General features: G+C 38.9%; 1 protein-coding gene across 7 annotated transcripts; it reads right to left on the reverse strand.

Moving 5' to 3' along the window:
• Nucleotides 1-244: 244 nt before the first annotated feature.
• BTBD10 (BTB domain containing 10) lies at nucleotides 245-27,137 on the reverse strand. 7 transcript variants are annotated; one of them, XM_064163780.1, is made up of 9 exons: nucleotides 27,033-27,137; nucleotides 19,869-20,027; nucleotides 9,168-9,361; nucleotides 8,232-8,517; nucleotides 5,905-6,007; nucleotides 5,086-5,206; nucleotides 3,826-4,023; nucleotides 2,714-2,824; nucleotides 245-1,388 (listed from the first exon to the last, which is right to left on the reverse strand). In XM_064163780.1, the coding sequence occupies exons 2-9, from the start codon at nucleotides 19,967-19,969 to the stop codon at nucleotides 1,078-1,080; spliced, it is 1,425 nt and encodes a 474-aa protein (XP_064019850.1). In that variant the 5' UTR covers nucleotides 19,970-20,027; nucleotides 27,033-27,137; the 3' UTR covers nucleotides 245-1,077. The 7 variants fall into 7 exon arrangements, with proteins under 7 accessions (XP_064019850.1, XP_064019851.1, XP_064019852.1 ...); XM_064163781.1 differs by having other exon boundaries at nucleotides 19,869-19,998; nucleotides 27,033-27,131; XM_064163782.1 differs by having other exon boundaries at nucleotides 19,869-19,993; nucleotides 27,033-27,130.
• Between the last annotated feature and the right edge of the window lie 8 nt (nucleotides 27,138-27,145).

Below are 27,145 nucleotides of genomic sequence, written 5' to 3' on the forward strand. Positions count from 1 at the left end.
AAGGGAAAAGAGAGGAAAAACAAAGCCTTACACACACAAGACTGTGTCACTACAGTAAGTTTCTGAAGAAGCTATTATTACTTACCAAGAAAAACAGCTGGTACTGTCAGGCTATCTTAGCCTACCTTACTGTTAAGTAATACTTGTTTTTCACTTAGTATTAGCCATCCTTCCCTGAGGAAAGAAAAGCAAGTACTTTCAAAAATCAGCTCTATAAATCTCATTGACAGATAATTCAAACCCATTAAAATAATGGAAACTTTATTTGCATGAAAAACTTGTTTACAATCATTAATAAATGAAGAACGAACCATTTGCATTTTCCTATTTCATGACACTTATGAAAAATGTATTAAATAAATAGCTGTGAACAGAGTAAGGTAAGGCAAAATTTAAGATAAAGCCCCTATCCATTGTTCACATTTTTTGAACATGGCTCACGCTGCAAACAAGTGAAAAAATTCACTGAAGAACTTCAACAAGATGTTACATGGGTAATTGAATCATGTCTTCAATCCAAAAACCCAAGAGTAGTTTTGTGCTCAGCCATATACAATAACTTTTAAAGGGTCAGTCTATTCAGAGCATAACTATTTACAGTTAATACTTTTGATAGAAGCACTTTGTTAGTATTGTGCAATACATTTATAAAAAATGGCTTCAAATTCCATTTATCAACCATTTATAAAGTGCTACTATCAATTCCAATTCCACATTCTAACCCCCATGGAACAACACTGATGTACGGTAGCCACCAGCAGCCCACTGGTTTTTGGTGGCCTTAAGAGTGAGGACAGTCCAGCATACAAATCACCAATGTCAGGACAGTCCAGCATACAAATCACCAATGTCACAAACCTACTGGTAAACACATATATGTATGTAACTGTAACCCCAGGGCCTTTGCTCTGTACTTTCTCAAAACCAATCGGGTACTCCCTTTGGCCTTTTCCAAGGTCCATACTGCAATATCCTGAACACTGTTACACAATGAAAAAACCTGGAATTGCAGTGTAGCATGAGCTGGGTACAGAGTCACTTTAAAGGAGCATGCTTTTATTTTAGTTAGAGTCTGGATCAGAGCAGTGGGTTTTGTCCCTCAGTATCCATCTCACTGTTACTGGGTGGAGGGTGAGTAGGCAGAATATCCAGCTCATCTACCTGGGGGGTAGGGTGCATCACCACAAGCTGATCCTGGGGTATATCTGCTGCTGCCGCTGCTAAGTTTGTGATAGATTTGCTCTTCACACACTGGAAGTCAACGTGTCGGCTCTTTCCTTCCTCCTTCTCCCAGGACATCCGAATGAAGGGTCTTTGCACATAGTTGTAAATCACCTCCGGCCTTCCACCCGGTCGCTTTTTCACCTTCTCTTTGTATGTAGGGTAACCTAGGGAGCAGAGCACAGCAGAAATTAGCATTTCCTGCACTCTGTTCTTAGGCAGAAAGGCAGGCTGTGGAAGCATAATGATGATCAGCAGCTGCCACCATCAACTAACTTCCTGAATGGAAACAGGTGCCATCATGGTGCCTGTGCAAGGAGAATGCAGCAGTTTAACTACCAAGCATGTTGTAAGGAAAGAGGCTACAGTGCTAATGACAGTGTCTTGCCAGAAGACAACTCTTCTAACCTTCATAGGCAGCCAGCTGCTTCTAAAGCAGTATGACCTGGAACACAGGACAGGAGATCTCAGCAGCAGAGAACAGTGTGACTGATCTGTGGTTAAGTTCTCCAGTAGAATCCTAGTGCATTCCTCCCAGCTCCCCACATAATGAAGATACACTGGCTTAGACCAGTGTCTCAGTCATCTCTCCCCTCTGCCTAAGTAATAATTTTCCTTACATACTATTATGGGGCACTAACATTAAAGTTCAGTCAAACAGTTCTTTGCCTAAGCCAAGAAGTGCCAGCAGAAATAATGTAGGCAGCATCACAAACAAAACCAATTCTTTAACTGAATGGCATTTCAGTCTGAAGGTCTGCACCTTCTTCAGCTGAATTTACTTGAGAGACCACAAACAGTTAGAAACATTTGCAATCTGCCAACAAAAGCAAATGAAACTACGATGATTCAGTGAGTGACTGACAGAAATCCTGCAAGTTATAAAGGTTGGATTTTTAAGTATTTGGGTCAACAATCAGATGGAAAATTAAATGCAAAAAGATCCATCTGCAACATTCATGGCAGAAGTCTAAGATTACTTAATGTAGTTGTCTTTTGTGAAGTCAGAGCTGAGGTGTTACCTATCAGCCTCCAAACTTCCAAGACATTTCATTTCAGAGTAGTATTTTTGTGCATTTCAGTGACAGATTTGTATTTCCTGAAAGAACATATTTACCTGCCACATAAATTTTTTTCTCATTTGAAGCCCTGAAAAGGACACCAGACAAAGAACAGAATGTACAAAGCCGTAAAAATTTATCATCACTTCAAATAAAGTACAGAGAAGATTTTGCAGGAATGCAAGCTCTAAGTGAGAAAAAAACACCTAAGTTACTCTCTGAACAGTCCAGGAGCTAGGAACATCTTGTAGACCAGTCATAAGTCTGGAATCGGGTTTTCCAGCTGCACTAGTTCTTTACACAGCGCCACTCGCCCTCTGGCCATTCCATCACCTAACCTCAAAAGGAAAGGCAATAGCAACCCTTTGTTTTCCAACAGCAGAGCAGATCACCTTCCCCAAAAGTTAATGCACATGCAATACTACTCTTACCTTCAATGCCCAGGCGGATCTTCTTCAGCCCCCTTTCCTTCAGAACTGATTTGGCCACATCTCGATTTTCAATGTATTTGAAGAATCTATACAATTTTGTGCTGTAAATAACTAAAAATACAGTTTAATGAGGAAAAGAGCTGCTCAAAATATTAAGCTCCTAGTCTGAAACCTGAAAGCTTTGTCTTTTTAAGTGTTTTGCTTTAGTATTTCTACTTCAGAATAGGGGGAGAAACTCAAAACTCTTGAGAAAAATGGCTGAGGCACTGGGAAATGGGTGGTTGTACCTCTTTTTCCCTGTCCATTTAATCTGTTTTATACCCACATTTTTTTGGTGTGGATATAGAAATGCAGTAAGACAGTTCACTGAGCAAATCACATTACATACTCCTCACCCTACCTTCATAAAAACACCCTCTATTTTTTTTTCCTTTTTGATGGAATCCCTGCAGACTTAAAAAATACCTTTTCATTCTGCTTGCTATTATGAAAGAGATCTCCACAAATCAGTTTCAGAAAATCCAGACTTTTGGAGCAGGACAAGAGGGACCCCCCTTTAAAGTTCAGACTACAGCACCTCAAAAGAAGGGACTTGAGCTTCAATCCTGTACATTCACAGGTGCTTTATTTCATGGTCTAGTTGACTGGATAGGGCTGGGTGATAGGTTGGACTGGATGATCTTGGAGGTCTCTTCCAACCTGGTTGATTCTATGATCTATACACCAATCTGTTATACTTTCAGAATACTAACAGACACTTTCCCCCCCCCCTCAATAAAACCATCTAGTTGTTCACTCACAGTGAACATGACTCCTATCTATTTTTCTCATCAAGCCATTTCTGCAAAAGTGCTTCCTTTCCTCCCATTAACTATACCTTAATAATAAAAAAAAACTTCTCTTTTTAATTACACTGTTACATAATGGGCAACATCTGCTTAATATTTTGCTTCACAGAAGCATAACTACAAAAAAAGAGTGGTTTTGTGAGGCATTAGGGACCTTGTAAAGGCACTGTTAGCCATGCTTACGTACAAAATAAGTTACATCAGCACATTTACTGCTAGTTCTACTGCAATGTGGCTTGGTGGAAACAATGAAATTGAACTTACTTTGTGAATATTCCTCTCCCATTTGTGGGGGATACTCTTCATCCCAGTCAACAACATCATCGTCTGTCAGCACAACAATGTGGCACTCCCTCTCACCACTCTGGGCACTAGCTACCATTAATGGGAGAATCATTTCTTCTAGATAAAACTCAAATTGTTTGCGAGCACCATCATTTGATAATTCATGCATGAGAGCACCTGGAAGAAAATTTTAAGCACAGGCAGATTTGAAAGCTTGGTTAAAAAATAATGAAGTCAGGAAACACAACATCTCTGTTTACTTTGTAGTGTTTACTGCAGACAACTTTAAAGGCACTTAGTCTATTGGCTTGTAAAAGGTCAGAACTTTATCAAATGTATACAAGAAACAACATCACAAACTCAAACGAATAGGACAGTCCTGCAGATACTAACATAACACTGGGCAGACACAGGATTGCCTTCAAGGAGACCTCCTCCATATTTTACTACAGCTGAGCACCCAGGCTTCCTAAAATAAACATTATTTAAGCCAGGTGCTGAAAGAGTAAAGCATGTTACCCATTTCTCATAAGCAGCAGCTTAAAAACAAAGCCTCTCAAAACCCTCACAGCTTGAGCTGCTAAATCTTCCTGATAAGGACAAAGTGCATCAAGAGCGTGACTCAGCAGGCGGAAGGCCCCGAGGTCAAAGCACTGCGGTGAAGGCACAGGTACCCTGCTCAGACCTCACAGCTAGAATACCACAGCTCAGCCTTGCACAAACACCATGAGATCACAGCAAGCAAAGGCACAGGCCATGTAATTTCAACATCGGCCAAAACTTTGTCTGTGCTCAGGGATGGAATGAGCTGAAGAGATACTGCATGCAGGGAGCCATGAGACACCCTACACCATCAGCAAAGCTATGCTGCTGTTCTTAGCAACAGAGCTTAATTCTCTTTCCAAAGAGTTGAGTAAATTAGCCTCATTGTCCTCTGCAAAAAAAAGATACCACTTAACATTACTGTATTGGTACTGCAAATGCAGCAACAGAGTTTAAGAGTTCCACAGAGCTGACCACAGCAGAAAAATGTCAGTGGCTGATTTTCAGATTCAGAAATATTATTTTCCAAAAGGTGTCTCTAGGGCTTTAGAAAAGATTAAAAAAATGGATTTTACTAATGCAGTGTCAGCCATGCTCTTTACCTCAATAAAGGGCAATGTTTGGAATTAACTCCTCCTATACATTTGCTTAAGGTAGTCTACATAGTTCAACTTATTAAACAAATGTTGCACTTACTGAGATCTCTGCATTTAATAGTGCTGTACTCAAAAGAAATACAGAGATAATCGCACGCTTCTCTCAGTTCAGGAATAGATATCCCATCAGGACAGCGTATCACTCCAGTCTTGTAATAATCCTGCAGTAATGCAGCAAACAAAACACACAGTACTCTTCAACATTCACCAACATCTCATTATATCATTTATTAGGCCTTCTCCATGAGAAAACCCTCTAAAAGGTAGAGCAGCATCTATTAAATGAGTTCTATCATCCTCAAACTTCAGTCTTCCAAGCTGCTTTCAGAGCACCGAGCTCTAGTTAAAATTGTTAAGTGATAATGGTAACGCTGACCATTTTTACCTACACTTTATTCAGCTTTTTCTACTCTTAATTCTTCTGACAAAGCAGTATGGCAGCTCTACTTCTTTGTGTAGACATGAAATACATAAGGGGCCATTTTTTTCTGACTGAAGTTTGTTTTATTCCTGTCACCTGCAGTAAGTTAATTTTTGGTACCGCTCTGTCTAATTATAGCACAGAAGAGCTCAATATATCTGATCTAGGTGAACTAGATGTGTAGGAGAAAGTGAACAAAGTTCTGGCAGCAGTATTATTTTTGGTTCATTTCACGTGTGCTTTCTCTCTCCCTGGATGTCACATGTCTAGATCACTAAAGAGTCTTTCACATCAATGATTTTTTCCCCTTTAGAGAATACAGAAGAACAATATTTCTTCCATCCAGAGTTTTGATATGCACGTAGGGTTGGATGAAGATGTTATGCCTCTAGATACTCATATTGCTTGTCCTAACAGTTCTTGCCCCTGAAAACTCACCAGAATAGCACGAAACACAGTGGAACCAATTCCTTCAGCAACTTCATACTCTCCTTTTTCATTAGGACGTGTAAAGTTGTGTTCTCTGCCTGAGCCAAACATCCTGCTCAAGAACAAAAGTTATTTGGTTAGAATTCCTTACTAGGAATTGGTGGATTTTGTTTTGTTTTGCTTTCCACCTGAAAGTAAAATCTCAAAAATTGCATTGAAATAGCTGGGGAAAAAATATCTGTTCTATCTCCTATGTATGTATACTGCTCAGTTTGGTTTGTGTTTAGCAGGTCTACTAGCAAGGAGAAAGCAGGGTAGTGCAATTCAGGAAAATCTAGTTTTATTTTTCTATCTTAACTTGTCAATATCCTTTAATTAAAAAGCTACTTAGATCAAGCCATTTCCTGCCAGTGCCAGAGGTAGGGGGAAACCCAAAACAAGTTCTCCTTGGTGGTTTTGGGGCAATGCAGAAAAACAGGTTTGCTGTGGAATTCTCATTAAAGACATCTCAAGTAATTTAAGAAACAGAACTTAGTGTTCAAGCACATACAACTCACCTCCACCTCATTTAAAATATTTAGTTAATTCAAAAGTTAAAATAACCTTGACAGAAGGCACCCATAATGGAAGGCTTGCATGTACAGCATCTCTCTTCCTGCTAGGATGCAAGGAAAGTCAGACTAAGGAGAACACTACAAGTTCCAAACAGTATCTCACTTTTCAAAAGCACGTCTAATAGTTTCTGTAAGCATAGAGTGTAATTCTGTATTGCCATCTACTCTTTGTTTTACTTCCAAATAAAACCTGATGGCAATGCTTTGCTTTCATACACACAACCCAAAGAACCAAGAGCTGGTGTACAGTATGCATTCAAAATAACTTTTCAACTTAATGATCTGAAATGTTTTCTGTCCATGTTTCAGTATAAGAAATCATATTTAGAATACAAGGCAGTCTAACAGAATGTAAGTTTAAGGCAAATAATGCACTATTATTGCTGTTACTTTTACCTCCCAGAACATAGCAGCTAAGCTGTTCCTGTTTAGTGCCCTGTGAAATGACACTGGGGGAAAGTGGATTTATAAATAACTTACTTCAGAGCAGTATTTCCATATCTTTATTAACCTACTTCCAAATTAGCAGAATAGGCTTGCTCCATGATCCAATCCCAAAGGGAGTATAACTCAGCCACACACACACACACACACAAAATCTAGTGCATTAGCCAGCACCACTTACTGTGAGGCTAGGCATAGAAAAGGAAAATACTTAACCACTTAACTACCTAACTTCACACTGATGGACTCCAAATGATTTTATTAATCCTTATTTTTACTTACTTCCATTTACAATTTCCACAGAGAAGCAATTTTTACTTTTGCTGTGACTCTTACACAATTCTTCACAAAACAGGGAACCAAGGTACTATTTATCCCACACAGCAGTGATTTAAAGTAGAATTTGAAAATAATATTCAATACCTCTACCTTAAGCAACAGCTTTATTTGTATTTCGAGTATCATTGCATCACTATGAGCCGAGAAACAACCTCATTTTAATGAAAAAGCCAAATCCAAATTGACGAAGGCACAAACCTTCAGTTGTCTCTTGCCACAAGTTTGTAAACAGTATTCTTTACATTTGGAAAATGCAAAACCAGCCAGTATTTGAGCAGGTATAGAATCATTTCCTGTCAAATAAAAACGTTAAAAATGTTGCTTATTATAGTTTCTACAGAAAATAGTACACACATTGTGGGCTTCCAATCAACTAACCATTTTGACTGTCGTGTCTCTTTGCTCAGAGGCTCTGGTCTATTATACTATACATTCCCCTGTCCCAAGAAAGCATTTCAGAAGATAAATGTGCTGAGCTTGACTGCTGTCAGGGTAGGCCCACTGAGCAAAATAAATCCCTTTCAGATTTTGTCCTTGCCTTTTTTGAAAAGTGACTGCCTATACTCACTACTTCTATGAATCAACCACCATTAAAAATAAGATAAGGAATGAAGCAGACTGAACATAGATGCAATGCCCAGCAAAATGGAAGGAAATGAATACATCGTGAAATGTTAATTTACTTACGAACTCTTCTGTCTCTGGAAAACATACATCTATTAGCATCTCTGCCAAAACCAGAGAACTTACATCTGATTTTTGCTTAAGGACCTCTGCAAACTAGCAATATTAAACATTAACAGATCAGCTGAACTGATGAGTTCATTAGCTATACTAACAGTTTAAATATCTACAAAGCATGTAAGGCTTTCTTCTACAATTGGAGATTAAGGCAACAACAACATCAACAACAAAAAGAAAGAAGAGGAAGATACCAACCTGCCCAGCATTGTATTAGGTTGCGCAGTAAAGATAGAAGGGTCTACAACAAATCTGGTGTTATCCACTATGAGTGTTACTCGTTCAGAAGTTCTTACATTCCGAGCTCCCTCTTTTCCAGTTTCATACACAAATACCATTTCCCCACTAGCCTTGCAGCTCCCATCAGAACTTGACTGGCTACTATTTCTGCTGCTGTTGCCCATGCTAACCACGGAACCATTTGGGGAGGTCTTCTGAGGACGAGGGCTGCTTGGTCGCGATGAACTGTGATCCTTTTCTCGATCTTCAGTGGAGACAAGGTGGAAGGAGAAGGGACAAAAAAAAAAACAACCAGGAAATGAAATTGTAGATTTATGTGAGCTTTATACAATTTATGTCTTTCCCAGCATGAAATGTGGCAACTTGCTAAGTACAAATGCTTTCAATAAAATCTATTCTAGCTAAAGAAACCTTCAACAATAATTACCCATTTTTAAGATCCTCAAGTCTCTACCACTTAGACAAAGACACCTCACCTCCCCAAAGCATTTACAACAAAAAATTAGCACTCCAGTAGAGAAAAAACAACTCAGCATAATATAATAGAAGCTATGTTAGTGTTGTAGTTCTAAGACACAAACAGAGCTCGGTCACTTGTTTCCTGTATTTTTAAATACCTAAATCCTTTCAAGTAAAGAGGAAGTATTTAGTCAATTATCTTCTCAAAAAAATAGGTTTCTTGTGATTTGAACTAAATAAGAAGACTGTGTAGGAATGAACACTGCAGACTGAATAAAATCTTATGATCAAAAAAGGATACTCCCAGCCCAGGGCACATGTAAGAAGTCTACATGTTGTGTCATCAGAAAATAACGTTTTCTATTGTATCATTTGAACAAAACAATAATTAAGTTTAAGAATTTCAATCCTGAAACACCATAGATCTGAACACACCAGAATGATACTGTCTTGTTGGTGAAGTAACATTCCTGATGCATGGAGTAAGCTGAGATTCTGCTCTTTCATGGGATGAGTCACGAGATCTGTCACTTGACCTGCGTCTGTCCCTTGATCTCTCATGTCCACCACTTGCACCATGGAGGCTCATTTTTGTGTAGTCTACTCCTTTAGCAATACGAGATGAGGTGCTAAAAACAGAAACAAGAGAAACATTGAGCATTTCAGATACTATATACATTTACATTTTAAGGCATTTACGCTCAATATATGTTTGGAAGATTGCTGTACTCATGTTCACATTTACAAACACCAACAACAATTTGGAATGTTAAGGAGACAGCAAAAACTACTTGTCTGTTGCTGTCTGATCTACAGAGACACTGCCTGACCAGTTCAGCCTGCCTGTGAAGCTGTGTTCACAAAAATCCCCTCCAGAACAAGCAAGTCAGTTCCAACAAAGCATCCAGCCTGGTTGATGCTATGATTTTACTTTGATTCTTACTGTTAAACTAAACATTCTGAACACAGCAGGAAATTAAAAGTTAGGGGTCATTTGTCCAAAGAAACTTGTTTGGGAAAATCCTTGAATTTTACCAAAAACACTTATAACTATTTCTGTTTTAAAGAGTACAAATAACTTGTATTAGGACAACACAGACCCATCTGTGTCTGTGCATTCCACTGGAATTCCTGAATCAGTTCCTTTGCTATTTACCTTTCAAGCTTGGGCATGATAACCCTCCTTATTTACAGGTTTAATTGATGAACTTTCCAAAAGCCTCTGGTACTGAAGAATTGCAACAGAAGCTACAAGGTCTGACAAAGAAGGGTCATCATTTCCCTCTGGAGTCTCAATGCCCCATTTTCTCTACAGCCTGCAAACCCCACAACTTTTACCAAGGAACTTTAAATATGACTGTTAGGAATGCTGTAGGATTCAAGAACACAAAGAGGGGAGAGTAATGACCTAGCTGAGACAAAGCACAACAAATTTTAGAAGCATGAAGTGAACAAGGAAGCTGGGCACAATGTCCTCTTTTTATGTTGCCTTGAAGTAAAATTATTTTTCGTTACTAGAAAAAAAAATCAAGATAATTCAAGAAAGTGAACTTCTAGCATGACATGTGTCAGCAACCAATAGGAAGAGGAGCTTAAATCAGAACAGAAAAGGCTATGACAGATCTCATGCTATTTAGACTGGCATAAAATGAGTATTTGCACGATGCAAAGAATAAGGAATATACCTCGCAGCTGAGGAACACAAGCTTCCTCCCACCCCATTTGAATTGGGGAGAGATCTTGTAACTGATAAAGCAGAAGTTTGGTGCAGTGAGAATCTACTGCAATTCTGTTTCCTGCCAAGTTTAAAATATGCTCCAATAAGATGTGCATCTTTAGGATGTGAAGTCAGCCAAAGGTCTATTGAATAAGGTAAAAGAACTGCAAGGCTTGCTTATGACTGAGATGCTCAAGAATAAAGATGATCGAAACACTTTAATTAAAAGGAAGCAAAATTTTTCTCAAGACCCCCAAAGCAATTCTGAATGTATAAAGATGTACAGAATTTAAGCATGGCTATCATGTCTCTTTCCTTGGTTTACTCCTCTGTAAGACAAAGGTAAATTTTGTATTATGAAAGTGAAATGTACAAAAGTTTTCAAGAGTGAGATCTGCAAACCTTCCTTACATACACACCTAGAACTACTCTAAAAGGTATACAGCATATTCACAGACTCATTAGAAACGTGGATTACAACCTATAATTAAAGCCTGACTTGAATGCTAAATCGGATTCCTGCTTATACATGATGACATTCCCTAGTACTACACCTGAAATTTCCCAAGAAAGAGACAGGTATTTGGTTTGGGTTTTTTTTTAAGAACCTCTGCGTCTCACCTGCACATTTATATTTGCACATCAGGGTACAACTGACTATCCCACCCACAAGGCTGGTTGCTTGGGGTGTGTGCATGTGGAATACTCAAATATATACCTAGCAGTCCTATGGCAAAATATCTCAGTAAATCCTAATAAAGCTCCATGTGATTAGGCCTCTGCTCAAGCAGCGATGTGATCCTAGTTCTGATAATACTTCTAACCATGCTGTGAAAAAACCGAGTTTTGCAGGTATCACATTTTATACTATCAAAATGTATGACTCACTATTTCTCAATAGCTAAAGTGCTTTGATTTCTTTAAATAAGGCAAACACTAGAAAATGAAACTGACCCACTGCAGAGATATGCAGGCTTATCATGTATTTTGGCAGAGCAGACACGATCGCCCTTTAACAAGCAAGCAATTAAAATGCAATTCTTAATCCAGAAAACCATCTAAAGCCACATGACCCTCGAAGCAGTGACTCAGAGTTCACGCTGAAGTAGGGTGAACCCTAATAATCTCTTTAAGGGAGCTGAGAAAAACAGGTGCTACCGGAAGTAACACGACTCAGCTGGCATCATCCTTCCTCTTTAGTCATGTTTCACCAAAGGACTAAACATGCAGGGCAAAACCAACTTCAGATGCACCTTTCCTGTAAGGTAAGGAGAGCTAGTTCTGCCCTGGTACATAGAGCCAGGGAGTTTGGGAGGAGAGAGGCAGTGTGCATGGATTAATGTGACTCCTGCTTGCCAGCTATGGCCACCCCCTCAGAGCATGGACACATAAGACATCAATTCTACACCACACTAGGGAAGAGGCAGAGGCCACCAGCTGGAGGATGACAGGATCCTTAAATAATAAAACTAATTACTTCTGAAACAGATTAGCAAATAATATCAAAGAGCTGTTCAAATTGCAGCTGGGCACACCAGTTGAATGCTTGCTTCTCTGCTGTACTTTTCTCCCTTTAATGTACAGATTAAAGTGCCTGTCTCAGAGTTAGCATTATTAGGTGGAAGACGCAAGTCAAGAGCCAAAGTTGCAAGATTTCTGAGGATTTAAACAGAAGCAGTTTGGCTTGCAACGCCACCATCTGAATCATGAATCTTCACTCATCTTAATAACAGCTACCTAAAATGTCAATCTGAAATTTCATCACCGAGTTACAGTATATCCAAACAATTTTTTTTTCTTTGCCTACACACTTGACAAAATCTGAGGTTCCATTTGTTCAGCATACTCTCGTAAATATTAGCACTGAAGTACAACTGTGCTCTCCAATGAGCACAGGAACTAAAGTGAGTTTAAACGTGAACAAAAAAACCAAAACAAAGATGTGGAACCTACCCTGACAGAAGAAACAGTCACTGGCTTTACCCTGCAATATTTGACTAGGAAAACTATCTCACTGAGTTACTCTATTTGGAAAAATGAGTTACATCTGTGTCCAGCATGTGTGAAAGAAGAGCTGTGTCTTGTATTTTCCTGTAAAGAAGCTTTAGAAGTTGCTAATCAGAATTACCAAATAATTTTGATGTTTTTGATAGAAAAACCTGGTTTTCCCTCTCTAACAGAGCCACTGTGGACAGGAGGTTGTTTCTGCAGGGAAATGCAAAAACTGTTCGCTCAATACTATCAATGTGTGGATTTGAACTACAAATCTGTCCCCAGTAACACAGGCAAGCCAAACTGGCATTCACTAGGGAGTTCCACAGCTGTGTCGATGCTGCTGCCTACCTACAGTGATGGCAAAACAGAGCTATCCCACTTGTGCAAACTGCAAACTGTTAGGAAGCATTGTGGTTCACAGAAACACTATGAGGAGCAGATGCAACAGCAACACTTCTCAAGCTGATAATTAAAAGTGCCAGAAAGCTGCTGGTCTCCGGCAGGCACCTGGCTGCCATACCGTATGGATCTGTAAATTCAGCCTACAACAGTCAATGCTGCTCTGCACAGTGTATGATTTCAAGCCTCCAAGAAAGTCATTATAGCCTCAGATATCCATCTCACTCTGAAAAGAAGTGCTTCCAATGTCAACTTTCAGTTAATTTCCCCAGCTGATGACTACCAGATGCAACCTGTGCTGTGGAAGCCATGGGCAATGACAGAAGCAGAACACCAGTCTATAAGCAAAATGTTCTCCTGCATGATTAACAACATACTGCATTTAAACTGAAACTGTACAAGAGAAAAATAAAAAACAAATAGACATTTTAAACCTGCAGCCTCATTCACTAAAACTGGACAAAGCCTCATATATGTAACCATTTGAAACTCAAAAGCTTATACAGGAAAGATCAGTCTTAATTCATCAATTACAAGCACCAACCCTATGAATATTTTTAAGAAGATCTTCACAAATTCAACATACAGTTTTTCTTGGCTCCAAAGGGACACTGGGACACTAGCACTGCACCCACTCAAGAACTGACCGAATTTATTTTCCCTCTCAAGTCAGGGACCAAGGAAGCTCTTCCTTTGTGAAGAAAATGCCTCTTCCCTTTAAAATCACCTGCCTCACAATGAAAACCAAGTAATATGAAGGTTTTATTTAAGCAAGCCTATTTAACGTGATATAAAGGAGGAAAAACAGTACCACCTAAATGCCACACTTGTCACACTGGTGTGCTTCCTATTTGTGCAGTAAGGGAAGAGCTGTCTTTAAAAAAAAAAAGGTAGATGTTCGCCCATTTAGTGATGCCTTGGAGTCATCTGTGGAAGGAGGGCTTCAGTTTGTCTTTATACACAATGACATACTGCTCCAATTACTAATTATTAAAAGAAGTCATTAAACTGAATTAATTCTACTGCCAAAGCAATTAACATGTATTCAAATACAAGAATTACATATGCATTCTACAGAATACTGCCAATAAAGATGCCTGGTTTATGAAACTGGCTGGTCTACACAGAATTATGGTGCTAAACCAATATACTTATTACCCCACAAACCACTCTAACACCTTATTTAAATGAGAAGGGTGCAGCAGTGGAATATTAACCAAGACCCTTTAATCTCCCTTTATCTAAAATGTACATTTTCCCAAAACACAAACTTAGATCCAGTGATTTCCTGGGATGATTCACACAATCAACACTTGTCAGATAGAGAGCTTTATCTAATACACTAAGTTATAGATACAATCCTAAACGGCTTTAGAAGAAAGAAATCTGTTCTGCTCGTATGCTAGGACTTACACAATGACAATGCTTATGCCCCTCTTCCTCCCCCCGAAGTCTGTTCTTTGTCAGCAGACGTTTCAATTGACCAGTGCATACAAAGGACAGTACTTTTCCTTTTCCTCATTCTTCTGAATAATGCCCATAGATTATTCCTGTTAACAGATACGCACCTTCCTCTTGTATCTATCGGGGAGGAAACACAAAAGCATGGGAATAATTTTGAAATCAGAGCACAAAAGAATTCTGTTCCTTCCAAGAAGGCAGCTTTGAAAGCCAGATCAGCATCCTTTGGCATTACTTGTTAAGTTCAGCATATTTGGTATTTCCATCATTTCTTCAGTAGTTCACTGCACCATCGTCGAGCTTTACTTTTTCCTCCATCACCTTCCCCTCAAGGATAAGAGATTGTAGCTATACAGTCCATTAAGTGCTCAAAGACGCAAACCCCTCTAGATACTAATTCAATTCAATTTCTCACAGTCACTGACTCAGCCATGCGTAGTGCAACACTGACGTCTGACCTCACAGCCTCCTGTGAGCTGAATTCATACTTGCTGTTTCCCCATCTCTAAGCAGCCATTGGGTACCGCAATTGACAGGCAGGGAGGGGAGCGTGCGAGAGGAGAGCTGCTCGGTACCGTGCCAAGTACCATCTGCGAAGCTATTTCTAGTCCTGCCAGCTTGTCGGGCTTCAGCACACAAACAGCACATCTGAAAAGGTTATTGCTAACTTTCTCTTGTCACATCTCTCATTTGTGCTCATGATCATTCCAGACAGACGAATCCATGCAAGTTTCAGGGGATGGTTAATTTGTTCCTGTAAAGTCTGTCTGGATTAATATTTAAAATTAATTCACCTTTCACTGAGTTCATCAGTAGGAAGAGCAATAGCATTTTGAGAACAAGGCAGCATAGCCTCCAGTTTTAACTACAAGCATCCCCTTTTCCAGTAAATGTACTGCATTTAGTGGGAATCTAAGTATTAGTTTATAATTACACTAATCTCTATGTTTACTGATCAGAAATCAGTTCACTAAGTCCTGACATACTGCATCTTCACATCAGTAGCTGACTAAACGCTTGACAAGTGAAGTCCACCAAGCACAAAAAAACCAAGCCAGCAAATTAATATGCAGAAGGATACAAGTTTCCAAAGTTTTTTTTTTTCTTTGAGGGAGGATTAAGTAAGCATTATGGTACAGGTTTGGGGTTTTTTTAATGATTATTTTTAGAACATCTGTAGGCTGTTTTAAGGAGTAACAATACACTGGAGGAATAGTTTAAAAGCAAGTCTTACAATAAATAAAACTCAAGATGTCACAAGCAGTAAAGTGGAAATTAAAATATGATGAAAGCTGAAGGAATAAGGGGAATTGTTCAGCAAAAGATGTTATAAACTAAGAAAAACAAGAGACTTGTGCTTAGGAAGGCAGGAGAAGATTGGCATTACAGTCTGAATAGCCAGCTCTTTAGCTAGAAGGAAAATTTCTGATCATGCACTTCAAGCTACCCGAGTCAGTGAGTTTTCTCTCGTTTTTAGGGTCTTGTGGGGGAGGGTCAAACAACCACCACCCCCCATGCCCCAGAGATAGAATAACAGTCGTAGTCTTCTAACTCTTACTCTCCCTTCACAGTAAGCCATGGAAGACATGCCTACAATAAATTAAATAGAAGCTTTTTCCAGTATGCTTTCTTTCCCAGTTTTTTTTCCTTCCCCATCAAGTACACTCAGGTTCTTTCAGCACTGGTTTCCTACACAGGGTCCTCTCTTGTAGCAGAATTAGCATGTTTTGTTCTCCTTAACTCCTGTTTTAGGTACAAAGTACATGCCGTGGATGGACTGACTTCAGATTCCCATAAAACTGCCCTTCAGGCTAGGATGTGCATTCACCCAAATCTTGTGGTAGCATACACCAGCAGTCATACATAACATGGGGCCCTGCCTGCACTTAGAACTCTCTCCACTGAAGTGTGGGGAGTGCTACAGGATCTCCCCTCAGCTCACCACAACACTGTGGACACTCTCCTTCTCCAAGATAATTAAATATTCACATAATTTTAGTCTTCAGAGGCTCTCTTAACCATGAGTAACATATTTCTTAGTAATTCAATTCCACTTCAGGAAGGCAATAGAGAAATCCCATGAGCATTCAGTTGTCAAATGGATTTTTCAGGCAGCAAGGAACCGACCTTCAGGCACATACACATTCACACCTTATGACTTCCGCCAAGCTGCCCAAACACACAACCTCCATAAACGAATGCCAGTTTCTACTCAAACTTTGATTTTTGGTCTCTCATCCTTTTTTCAAAATTAAGAAACTCAAGAGCCACGTTTCTTCTCAGAAATCTATATCCTGGTGCCAATAAAATACGTATGGAGAGTTCCAGATCTGTCAGTATCAGGTTGCAATTAAAAGCAGGAATGTTTGTAGTTAAAGATGATGCACAGTAACTCACAGACTATGACCCAAGTTTGTGACAAAAGCATGCCCAATTATTTCCATGTTGTACATTCTGTAGATCTGCCTCACACTATAAGATGTTCATGAAGGGAAACAAAACCTGTCCTGCAGTGGAGAATAGATGATATGTTCTGATATGATTCCAGATACAAGAAGAGAACCCTTCTGAGGTTGCTTCATGTTCTTACAAACTGCTTAGGGAAGCAGCACTTCCATTCACAGACCCTGAATGCATCCTCCCAGCATGAAAAATATTAGGGAAAAAGTTCTCAGCATTCAGCACCTACACAATAACTTGTCACATACAGGATTTTTTTCCAAGATGTTGAAGATTTTCAGGAGTCATGACAACAGAATCACATCACAGCCACATTTTGTTCATTAATACAGCAGGACAGGCAGGACTTTGAATCTAACACTATCTAAACAGAATGAAGAAGCAAGAAACTAAACCAGAAGCACTTTAGAAAGTTTAATCCAGGCAAAATATTAAAGAGAAGGCAAATTAAAGACACAAATTTTTTTACCACAATACCAGAGAAAGTACTTGGTACAACAGAACTAGAATTCAAGAGTTACAACAGCAACAACAAAAATAACACTATAGAGTACATGTGGGAAGCTAATAACCAATGAAAAGTAAAATAGAAAGGTCAGAACAGCAATACCTAATAATGCAAACATTAATTCAGAGATCATTTACCTCAACCTTATCCACAGTTTGAGGAACCACATGTAAACTAAAGTTTTCTTCTCTCTTATTTGGGTACTTAAATGAAAAGAGTCTCAAAGATGTTTGTAATAGCTTGGACAAGCAAGATTGCTTGTATCACTTGTTACAGTCATCTTTAACACCATATAATTTCATTCTGTCACTCTTTAGATTTATACCAGGGATAATTTGCAATGTATTTTTAATTCTTATTTTCTGCATCTCTCCCTTTTGAGTTTTCCATTACATTGCCCATCTCAGAACAAGTAAGAAAAAGGAGATAAAGACAGAGCAACTTGTCAGAGGTTTCAAAAAGGAGACACTCAAACTAGAGAGAAAAAGATGCCATGCTCAGATGTGTAATTGTTTAGGACATACACCCCACTAATTTTGCCACACATCCTTTGATCTAAACGGACAGCACAGTGAAGGAAGCCAAGCCCTGTGGCTCTCTTTGCTCCTACATAACCCTTACACACATAAGGATGGCTCACAGTCCTAGATTATGATTTCTATGAGTCCAGAAAATTATTTAAGCTATTTTAAGAATGTTAAGGCTGGAGGATTAAGCACTCCAAAGCACCAACAAATGACAAGCTACACATCCATCTTAAATATTACTCCCTTTGAAAGTTTTTATTTCACCATTACCTTTTTCAGACCTTAAGTATGTTTTTCCTTATAATAACAAAGCATATTTCACAAGGGAAATCAAGTAAGACCGAAGTACTTAACACTTTAACAAAGCAGTTCTATTCAGATAATAGCTTGGCTACAGCATCCCTACCAGACACATGAAAAACTGTCATAAAAGACTAGCTGTTGATCATTTACTGGAAACACAAATTGTGTTTTGCCAGAATCATGTTCAACTTAGCTGCAGCTATTTTAGAGGCATAGTTTCATAGCTTTGTATCAAAGGGATCAACAGCAGTCTTTCTGAAAGGCAGAGCCTATAGACTTTGTTCAGACTATTATCTGCATCAAATCATCTTTCCAGAAAGCTGATCAACTTTTTATTTAAGCATTTCCCCAGACAGATAATCCACAAGAGACCACACATGGTAAGACATGTGCACTGTTTCTTCTGGGCTGGATTTACCTAGTTTCAGCTTCCAGGTCATCTACATCTTCTAGGTTTTATTCCAGATGACCAGTCATGGGAGGTAGCATGGGATCAGAGATAACTACGTGAACCAGAATCAGCAATGAATCACTCATTTCAGTCACACTATGAGACCTGGCAGTGAGCAGCCCTCAGCTAGCACACAATGCCCTGTTATATCTATATTGTTCATTTGCTGATAAGAGCGTCACGTTCTGATCCTAAATAAGAATCACAAATCAAGCATTTGCCAGACACCATCATCTTAATGAAATCATCAACTGAACAAAGCTACATTCCATAGCTGACCAGTAGCACCAGCCACCCTTCTTCAGTTCTGTGTTAACCATTCCATTATTCACACCACAGACAGGCCTATAATTACTTGGGTCTCCCTGTGAGCCTTTCAATTACTGGTGCATTCTCTTTTCCTGCTCTCTTGGATATCTCTCAATTATCCAAGACATAATGACAAGAAAACAACCCACAATATTAACTGCCCATAGAATACTTCAGGCAACACTTGTCCAATTTATCCAAATCTATACAATAAAAACTGAATTAAGTTGCTGTAATTGATCATGTACCTTAGCTCTTTTACCATCATCTCACAAGTGTGAAAGCTTAAATCACAATTTTAGCCAGCTAACCGAGATTCTTCAGTTATATTTAGCAATTCTAAAAGGGCAAAGTACTTGGAAGATACACAGTTATTTGGATGCTTATATTTCCAGCAACATGCTTCTTCACATACACTTGCTAGATGACTAACTGCCTTAGTTCATTTTTTAACAGTATCTGCTGTTTCACTTCATAATGTCCTCAAATCAATAAGCATTGAAAAACAGTCTTACAGTGAGACATGCAGGCAAAAACCCAGATCTGACACACAGCTTTATAAAGAAAGTGCTATAGAGCGTGATACTTTCATGCAAGCAACTATTAACTGATAGTTATCATGGTGAACAAGTTGCACATCTTAAGTACACTACTTAATTGAAGAGCACCAACAACTCAAAAGTGATGAAGAGGAAGTAACTCATAATAAACACCCCCCCAAAAAAGGACTTATTTAGCCACTCAGCTACTGTTTTGAGATACACCCAAGACGTTCAGTTTTATTAGAAAAGGCTAAAATCCCACACCTAGCAAAACAAATCTAAGCACAGATTAGGGAAGCTGACAAACCAGTTTGGTGACAAAATACTTTTTAAGAGAACTAGGAAACATTCCTTTTAAAAACTCCAAAATTTATGACAGGACTTGCCACAACCAGATACAGTATCCTTTAGAAGGAATGTTATTCATAGTTCTTGAGATGCAACAGATGGTACACAGCACCTACCTTGAATGTTTACAAAGTTTACGAGGTCTATTATGCAATTTCCGATCCCAATTCTCTGGATCACTGGAGTTACTGTCATAAGGATGAGGCCGTCCTGCCATTCCACTGCCAGCTTCCTCACACTACTGCTCTGAAAAGCACACATGCAGCACTCACAACCTACATTAAGAGAGCAGTATTTACCTTTAAACAACGCCACACATCCAAAAAAAAAAAAAAATCAGACATGCAGAATTTAGTGTGTTAGATGTTGGGCTTTTTTAAAGCACAATCACAGAAATCAGGACATAGAGAAGCATAATCTCTAAATTGCATGACAATAATATTCCATACATTTTGCTGATACCTGCACTAACAAAATATTTCGTTATAAGGAATAAACTATATCAATTGGTAAATAACTTTGATGTTGCTACAGTTAATTTCACTGTATCTGAACAGAAAATTCACTGGTTATAAAATACAAAGCAAACACACAATAATTTTCTTTCAAATAGACAAAATGAGTTCAAAGATCCCAATTGTAGAAGATTTACCATTTGAATAGCTACCCAAGAGGAAAGCAGAATTAAGTTTAAGAAACAGTTATATAAGAGTCCTTACTCCAAAAGACAATGAACAGCAATCCTTAGAAATGCTCAGTTTCACTGACTTTTGCAGCAAAATTACATGGAAAAAAAAATCATTATAAGCCTACCCTTACTTGACACTACTACATTCAACTTGCACTAAAATTCTCTCGTAGTTACAACAAATGTGTGTCAATAAAGACAGCCAATCTTAAGTGACTGATGCTCACGTCATATCTATAAGTGATACTTGCGTCAAGAGAGTTGTATAGTTTAGAATGACCTGGTTGCAAAAAAAAGTAGCCAGAAGTGAACAGCTGACAATTGTACAGCATCTGTTAAAAAAATGGCAAATTACTTAGAAGGCTTATCTATCTCTAAAGGAAAGATAAGCCTACTATGTTTCTGTAAAATTTTAAGCTAAATATTTCAGACACACCACCCCCTTAGTTATATTATTACATTCACTGGAATTTATCTTTTTTGGAAGCAAGTCCCAAGGGAATTGAGACTTCTTTTTTAAAAGTTGTCCCTCTAGTCATGGAAAATGAAAAATTCTTCTGACTAATTAAAATTTTCTTGGCTAAATTTAGGCTCAAACATTTTTGTAACAGTGGAACAGTACTGAACAAACTTATTAAAAATGTTTAGTTCCATATGAGTCTTTCCTTCATATTCAGTTCTAACACAAAAAAAAAACCACTTTATGCCAAATATACAACCTCCACCACAGACCTGTTTTTTTTTTTTCCTGTTGAGAGTTTCTATAATTAAGCACACTTTGATTGGAAGACTCATGGTCAGGCATCCATATAGAGTCAGGAAAAGGAAAAAAAAATAAATCACAGGAAATACTCAAATATCTCATGCAAAAAAACCCACCACAACCAAAAAGTGTCATTGTGCATTGCGTGGAAATTCAGGTTATCAAAGCACAGTCAACATGTGATAATACCACAAAAACACAGGTTACAGAATTTACACACATCAGGTGTGTTCAAATGCTTAAAAAAGAGAAACTCACAACCTATTTTAGAACAGAAAGGACATTATTAATTAGACAAGGGGAAGGAAGGCTGATTTATAAATCCAGTCATGAGTTACTTCAGCAGCAGAACTTCGGTGCCATATGCTGTACCTCTTTCATAGACAAATAAAAAAAGACACTTTTTATCCTGAATAGAAATAAATTGTGTTCATTAGACTGAGTCACCTGAGCAAGATGTGCAGTGAGTCTTGCTACTACTCATGGTAACAACATGGTTTAGAACAAGCAGCAAAGATGAGTCATCTCCCAGAGGAATATCACAGTCCCATTCTGAAATCACTCCCACCTACTGACTACTATCATGTCTTGTTTTCCCTCCTGTATTTGCTGAAGCACCACAGTGACAGGCTAATTTAGCACAATATGCTTCAAGTTTTTCCAAAAACTCTCTTTTCTCTTTAAAACAATCTAAAACATTAAAATAATTTGAAATCATCTATAAACACCTCAGCCTCCTCTCAGGTGTGGACCAAAGCAGGTACCTTATTGGAAACAGGTTGATACCCAGGAGTTAAATCTTAATTTGCTTCATTGAGGTAAAATGTCAGCATTTGAATTCAGCTTTTGTACTAGAAAGACAGCAGCTGGGTTCATGAGAAATATACCACAAAGAATATATTAGAGTCACTTTCTAAAACTGCCTTACACTTATCTGCCTTCTCCCCATCTTTCATTTAATGAAAGCAACAGATGCAACAGAAGAGTATAAGTTCACATCCACTTCAAGAGAAAAAAAGATTGTTTCAAGTTGGATCAGTTCCTCAGTCTGCTAGGATCAGTTTCTCTGCTTTGCTCTGCAGGTACACACTTAAGCCATTATAAACAATAGGTGACACAGGACAGAAAGAACATGGGAATGCTCCTCATGAACAACGGTATTCCCCTTTTCCCAGCTTAAAGCACGTGAGGATCCCCAGCAGTGTCACTGATGAAGTATTGAACTGGCACACAACTCAAAATGAGCCACATCTTGTGAAACTTCTAATGCAGTTCCAAACATGTCATATTATGAACCTGAACAATAAATGGTCTTCCCTCCAGCCCCTGCTTAGCAGGACCTTAACAAATGAGACTTCCTAAGAAACAAGTGGCTGTAACACAGACAATTTTTTTTCTTCTTGTAATTTACCAATTGTATTTTAGGGATTAACAAACCTGTAAGCCCATAAATCAGGAATACTTTTAGTTCCTTTTCTCTATTGAGAAGAGGAATTTCCCATTAGCAAATGTTGTATAAATTCTGTAAACTAATTAAGTAATCCTGATTAACACTTTTGCAAACACACTTTTTTTTTCTGCAGTAGAAAACAATAATTTGACTATGGATCTAAACGTGTATTTTTAATGTATTCACACTGTGGGCAATAAAGAAAGCTTTTTTTGCTGAACATTCTGGTCATGTACATAAAAAAAAACCCTAAAGCCACAAGAGTACATGAACTACAAAATCAAAGAACTGCTTTCGAAATGTTGGTAAAGGGGGAAGGTACTGAGACCACATGAAATAAAGACTGAAACCAAAATAAACCCAAACAAACATAGACAACAGCCCCCAAAAAAATTTCACGAACAACTGAATAAACAAAAAAAAGACAAACCACAAAACCAAATCCAACTACCCTTTGTAAATCACAGAATACTGTCAGTATTTGCCATATTGGCCAAACTGACTGCCATTCCAATTAGCTAATAAGCAAGTATCCAGGTGCAAGAAAATATTTCTTACCCCTCTGCAGAAAGTTAATACTCCAGAAAATTATCACAAGGAAAAACTGTACAAAACAGGAAATCAAGAAACACTTTAATATTCAAAGCTTTCAACACATACAGCTAGAACACCTCAGATTTGCTAACCTCAACTTGAAGTCAGAATCATCACTAATTTATCAAAGTTGTGGACTATGAAATACAAAGGAATGGTAAACACAGATGCCCATTGAGATACCAATATGTGATGTAGTAGAGTCAGACCAGGTATTGCAAAATAAAGTAATTAATGTGCCTGCACTCTCATGAGAGGATGCATCATATGCTAAGTTATGATAGCTGCCAAACAGATAATGTTAAATAATACCTGAAGATGTTCAGTTCTGTGCTGTAACAAAACACAATGAACAAAAGACGCACAGCACACTAAACACGACAGACAATATCACACACTGGGCAGAAGTGGATCTACACTTTCGTGAGATGCAGGGCTTGCACTCCTCAAGGTACTGCAAGTGAGGAATGAAAATGTTCCTTGGAAATCTTTCAGGAAAGACTTCAAGTTAAGCTAATCTCAACCAATATCACTATGTTTCATACCAGACTACTATACCATATTCACTGAATACTTGCAGGGCTGCAAAGCTCCAGAGTCTTACTAAAAAAACATTATTAAAACAGCCTGAAGATTTGAGGCAGAGGCCCATGATGCTGGTTTATGGACACCAGCTCATCAGGCAGAATGAAACTGATCACTCCAGCAGTCAGAAGCATTTTCTAAAACAGGAAAGATTTCAGAAGCTCATGGGCTCTAACCTGCTCCAGAAGTGAACCTGAGTGTAAAGTTGAACCAGGATATATGGCAAGATCCAATAGATAAATAACCAGCTCAGACAAAACCTAGCATTAGTTGTTAAACTCCCAAGATTCAGATTAGTTAGACCTTCTGTAAGGGTGACAGTCTGCTGTTCACTGCCTTTAGTCATCAAAGCACAAAGAAGCAACAATAACTCACAAGTAAGATTAACTGGGAATGCAAACACAGCGACATTACATCCTAATTAAGAAGCAGAGTTCAAAGTACACATGCTCATAACGCAAATACCATATGTCACACAAAGCCATACATGCCAAGTGAGTTTCTTGCAAACCAGTGCAGACAAGAGCCACAATACAGCCACATAAAGTAGCTTCATAAATTATCATCCTTTGCAACAAAGTCTCAACATTAAGGACTGAAGCTTGTCTTAATAAGTAAGATGTCAACAGGAGTAAACCAATAAATAAAAGAGCAGTCACAAGAAGCCAATGATATTCCTAAATGGAACACAATAATAAAAACCACATTTGATACTGAAAGCTTAAAAAGGAAGAGGCAGATGATTCCCAACTCCTCCTCTGTATAAGGATTCATCATGCAAAATCAGCCTAGGTCTACCTGTAAAAAGCTCAGTGAATTAAGCAACTTCACCCACACAAAAGAAGGATCATGGTTATCACTGCAGGAAAAAAGGAGAAGAGCCTAATTTCTCACCAGTACTACTACTCTCATCCCCTGTGGCCCCCAAATATAAAATAGAAAGTGGATAGAATAAAGGTTTGTAACACTCAGCATCAGCAACAAGATGAATAGCATGAAACAGAGCATCAGGTATATTCCTTGAAGAAACACACATGATTGTCACCAGTAGTAGCAATACAACTCCTTGAGTAAGAAAATCTCAAATAATCTTTCATATTTTAAATTAATTCTAAATTAGCTTTTGATCTTATATGTATTTTAAAGAGATACTTTTATTGATAAGCAACAGCACCAAGTCAAGATTTAAACAACACTGCTAAAGGAAAGCTGTGCTGAAAGAAATTGGCACGTAATGAGATTGCGTTTTGTGTGTGCATACAGGATGATACAGTTGCAGCCTCAAGTGTACAATCTATGAAAGCAAACAGTTTATAACAAAAGGTGACAGAAAACCCAACAGTGATGATATCTGTGACTAATTCAATAAGCAGTTTTATGACATATCAGCTGTTCATAGTTTTCAAATCCAGTAGGGCCTGAAAGGAAAACAGGGCTTCAAGAAGAAATCTAATAATGAATAGGAGAGCTGCTTTAACTTGTCTTTCTTAATCTCCAGTTTCCCTGGAATTAACACACTGGGCAAAAGCTCAAACACAAACACGTGCTGAAAATGCTAAGAATAGTCTTGTAAGAACAGCATCATCAGTAGATGGCAATGATAACCACAGGTAGAATGCAATAGACTATGAGGCTTTGAGATAGAAATGGTACACATCAAGAGGTGATATGCAAGAAGATTTTTGACAGGAAATTCGCGTATCTGAATAGAAAATTCTCTGTGATGTTTTGTAAGAAAGAGATCTACTCAAAAAACAAAACCACATTGACAGACCTGCAAAACAAACACAGTAGTATAGGTTTCCTTAACTACAGAGAAATAATTTTTCAAAACCCATCCAGTTTCTTTTGTGTGCAGGCTATGGAATTAATGGTAACCTACACAAGATGATGCAGGGACAGATTTTTATTACTGACAAAAGAAAAAGCATGAACTGTCAAATAATGAACTAGGAATAATCTGAAACTGAGAATCTGATCTTTATTTCTGGACCATCTAAATGATGAAGATTGAAGAAAGAAAGAGAGGGCTTTCCAGGGGAGAAAAAATCACCAAAGCTGAAGCAACAACAGAGATAAGTACTCTTAAATTAATTACTGAAGATGATTCATGAAGAAAAATGACAAAACAAAACTAAGGAGAAGTGAGATGACAGTCAAAAGGCCACTGAGAAGACAGGTTTCAAGCATGTACCCTTCTTATTTAAACATCTGTAAGCAGCAGACAGCAGTAGAGAACAAGTAAGACCCAGTGCTCAACCAACAATCTGTACAGAGCCAGACAACTAACAGAAACAAACCTGGAAAAGGTCTGTGATGGATCTGTATCCAAATTCTGCAAGAATAGGGTTCTGAAGTAACACATTTGATGAGATCAGAGATAAAAGGGAAACAGACACAGAAGTAATAGCTGGAAACAAAAGTGAATTTAGAGAAAACGAAGAAATGCTAAACAACAGCAACAGGCAATTGTAGTACCACACATTTATCACATAAGAAAATGATATTTTCTGCAAATAAAATATGGTTATGTGGAAAGTTTTACAAACACATTGAACTCACTATGAAATCACTGAAGTAGGTAAATCAAAGCTCAAGGATTTCCTAAAGTAAGCAAACCCAGGATTACACGATCGCTGTCAGGCAGTCTTCGTCAACAGCAGTGTTTCTGTACAGCCCTCGCAGGAATTGCAGGTTTTGCCAATAACCATTAGACGAATAAAACTAGTATTTCGAGTAGTGTTCAGCCTGCTCATGACACCACACGTAACACTGTTACCAAGACACTGCGACCAAACGATGCTTTCGACGCGCAACAGCTCTCAGGAGACAGGGAAACCCGAGGCACGGCCCAGGAGGCCACCTGAAGCACTCTGAAACGACCGTGGGCGCCGCTCGGGTCTCCCCCAAGGGTAGGGGCCGCCGCCACTCACACGGCGCAGTCACGGACAGGCCGGCTCTGCCGCAAGACTCAAGAGGGCACAGACCAGGAGCCGCAGGCGAGAGGCCGGCCAGAGGGGCACGTCGCCACCCGCATCCTTCACCGGCTCGATCCCAACAGCAGCGGCCCTTGCCGCGAGGAAACGGCCCGGCAGCCCCGGCACAGGCCTCCGCAGAGCGGCATTCGGCGCAGCCCGACTGAGCCCGGCCCTCAGCGGACCCGACCGCGTCCCGACGCAGTGCCCCCATTCCCCACTCACCGACGCGGGGCCGCGGCCGCGCCACCGTCCGCCGCCGTCACCGTCCGCTGCACCCAGGCACGGCAGCCGTCGCCGCCAGCTCTCGCGAGAGCCGCCCAACACGCAGCGGAGGC

This window comes from Pogoniulus pusillus, chromosome 24 (assembly GCF_015220805.1).
Source record: "Pogoniulus pusillus isolate bPogPus1 chromosome 24, bPogPus1.pri, whole genome shotgun sequence".
Classification (NCBI taxonomy): Eukaryota; Metazoa; Chordata; class Aves; order Piciformes; family Lybiidae; genus Pogoniulus; species Pogoniulus pusillus.

Bases quoted from the DNA above. Each gene is read 5' to 3' on its own strand.
- BTBD10 (XM_064163779.1), bottom strand. From the start codon at position 14,536: ATGCCAAAGGATGCTGATCTGGCTTTCAAAGCTGCCTTCTTGGAAGGA. The intron at 9,362-14,411 runs GTGCGTATCTGT...TTCTGTTTTTAG, and splicing joins CCGATAGATACAAGAGGAAG to CACCTCATCTCGTATTGCTA. The intron at 2,825-3,825 runs GTAAGTTCAATT...CTGTATTTTTAG, and splicing joins GGGAGAGGAATATTCACAAA to TTATTTACAGCACAAAATTG.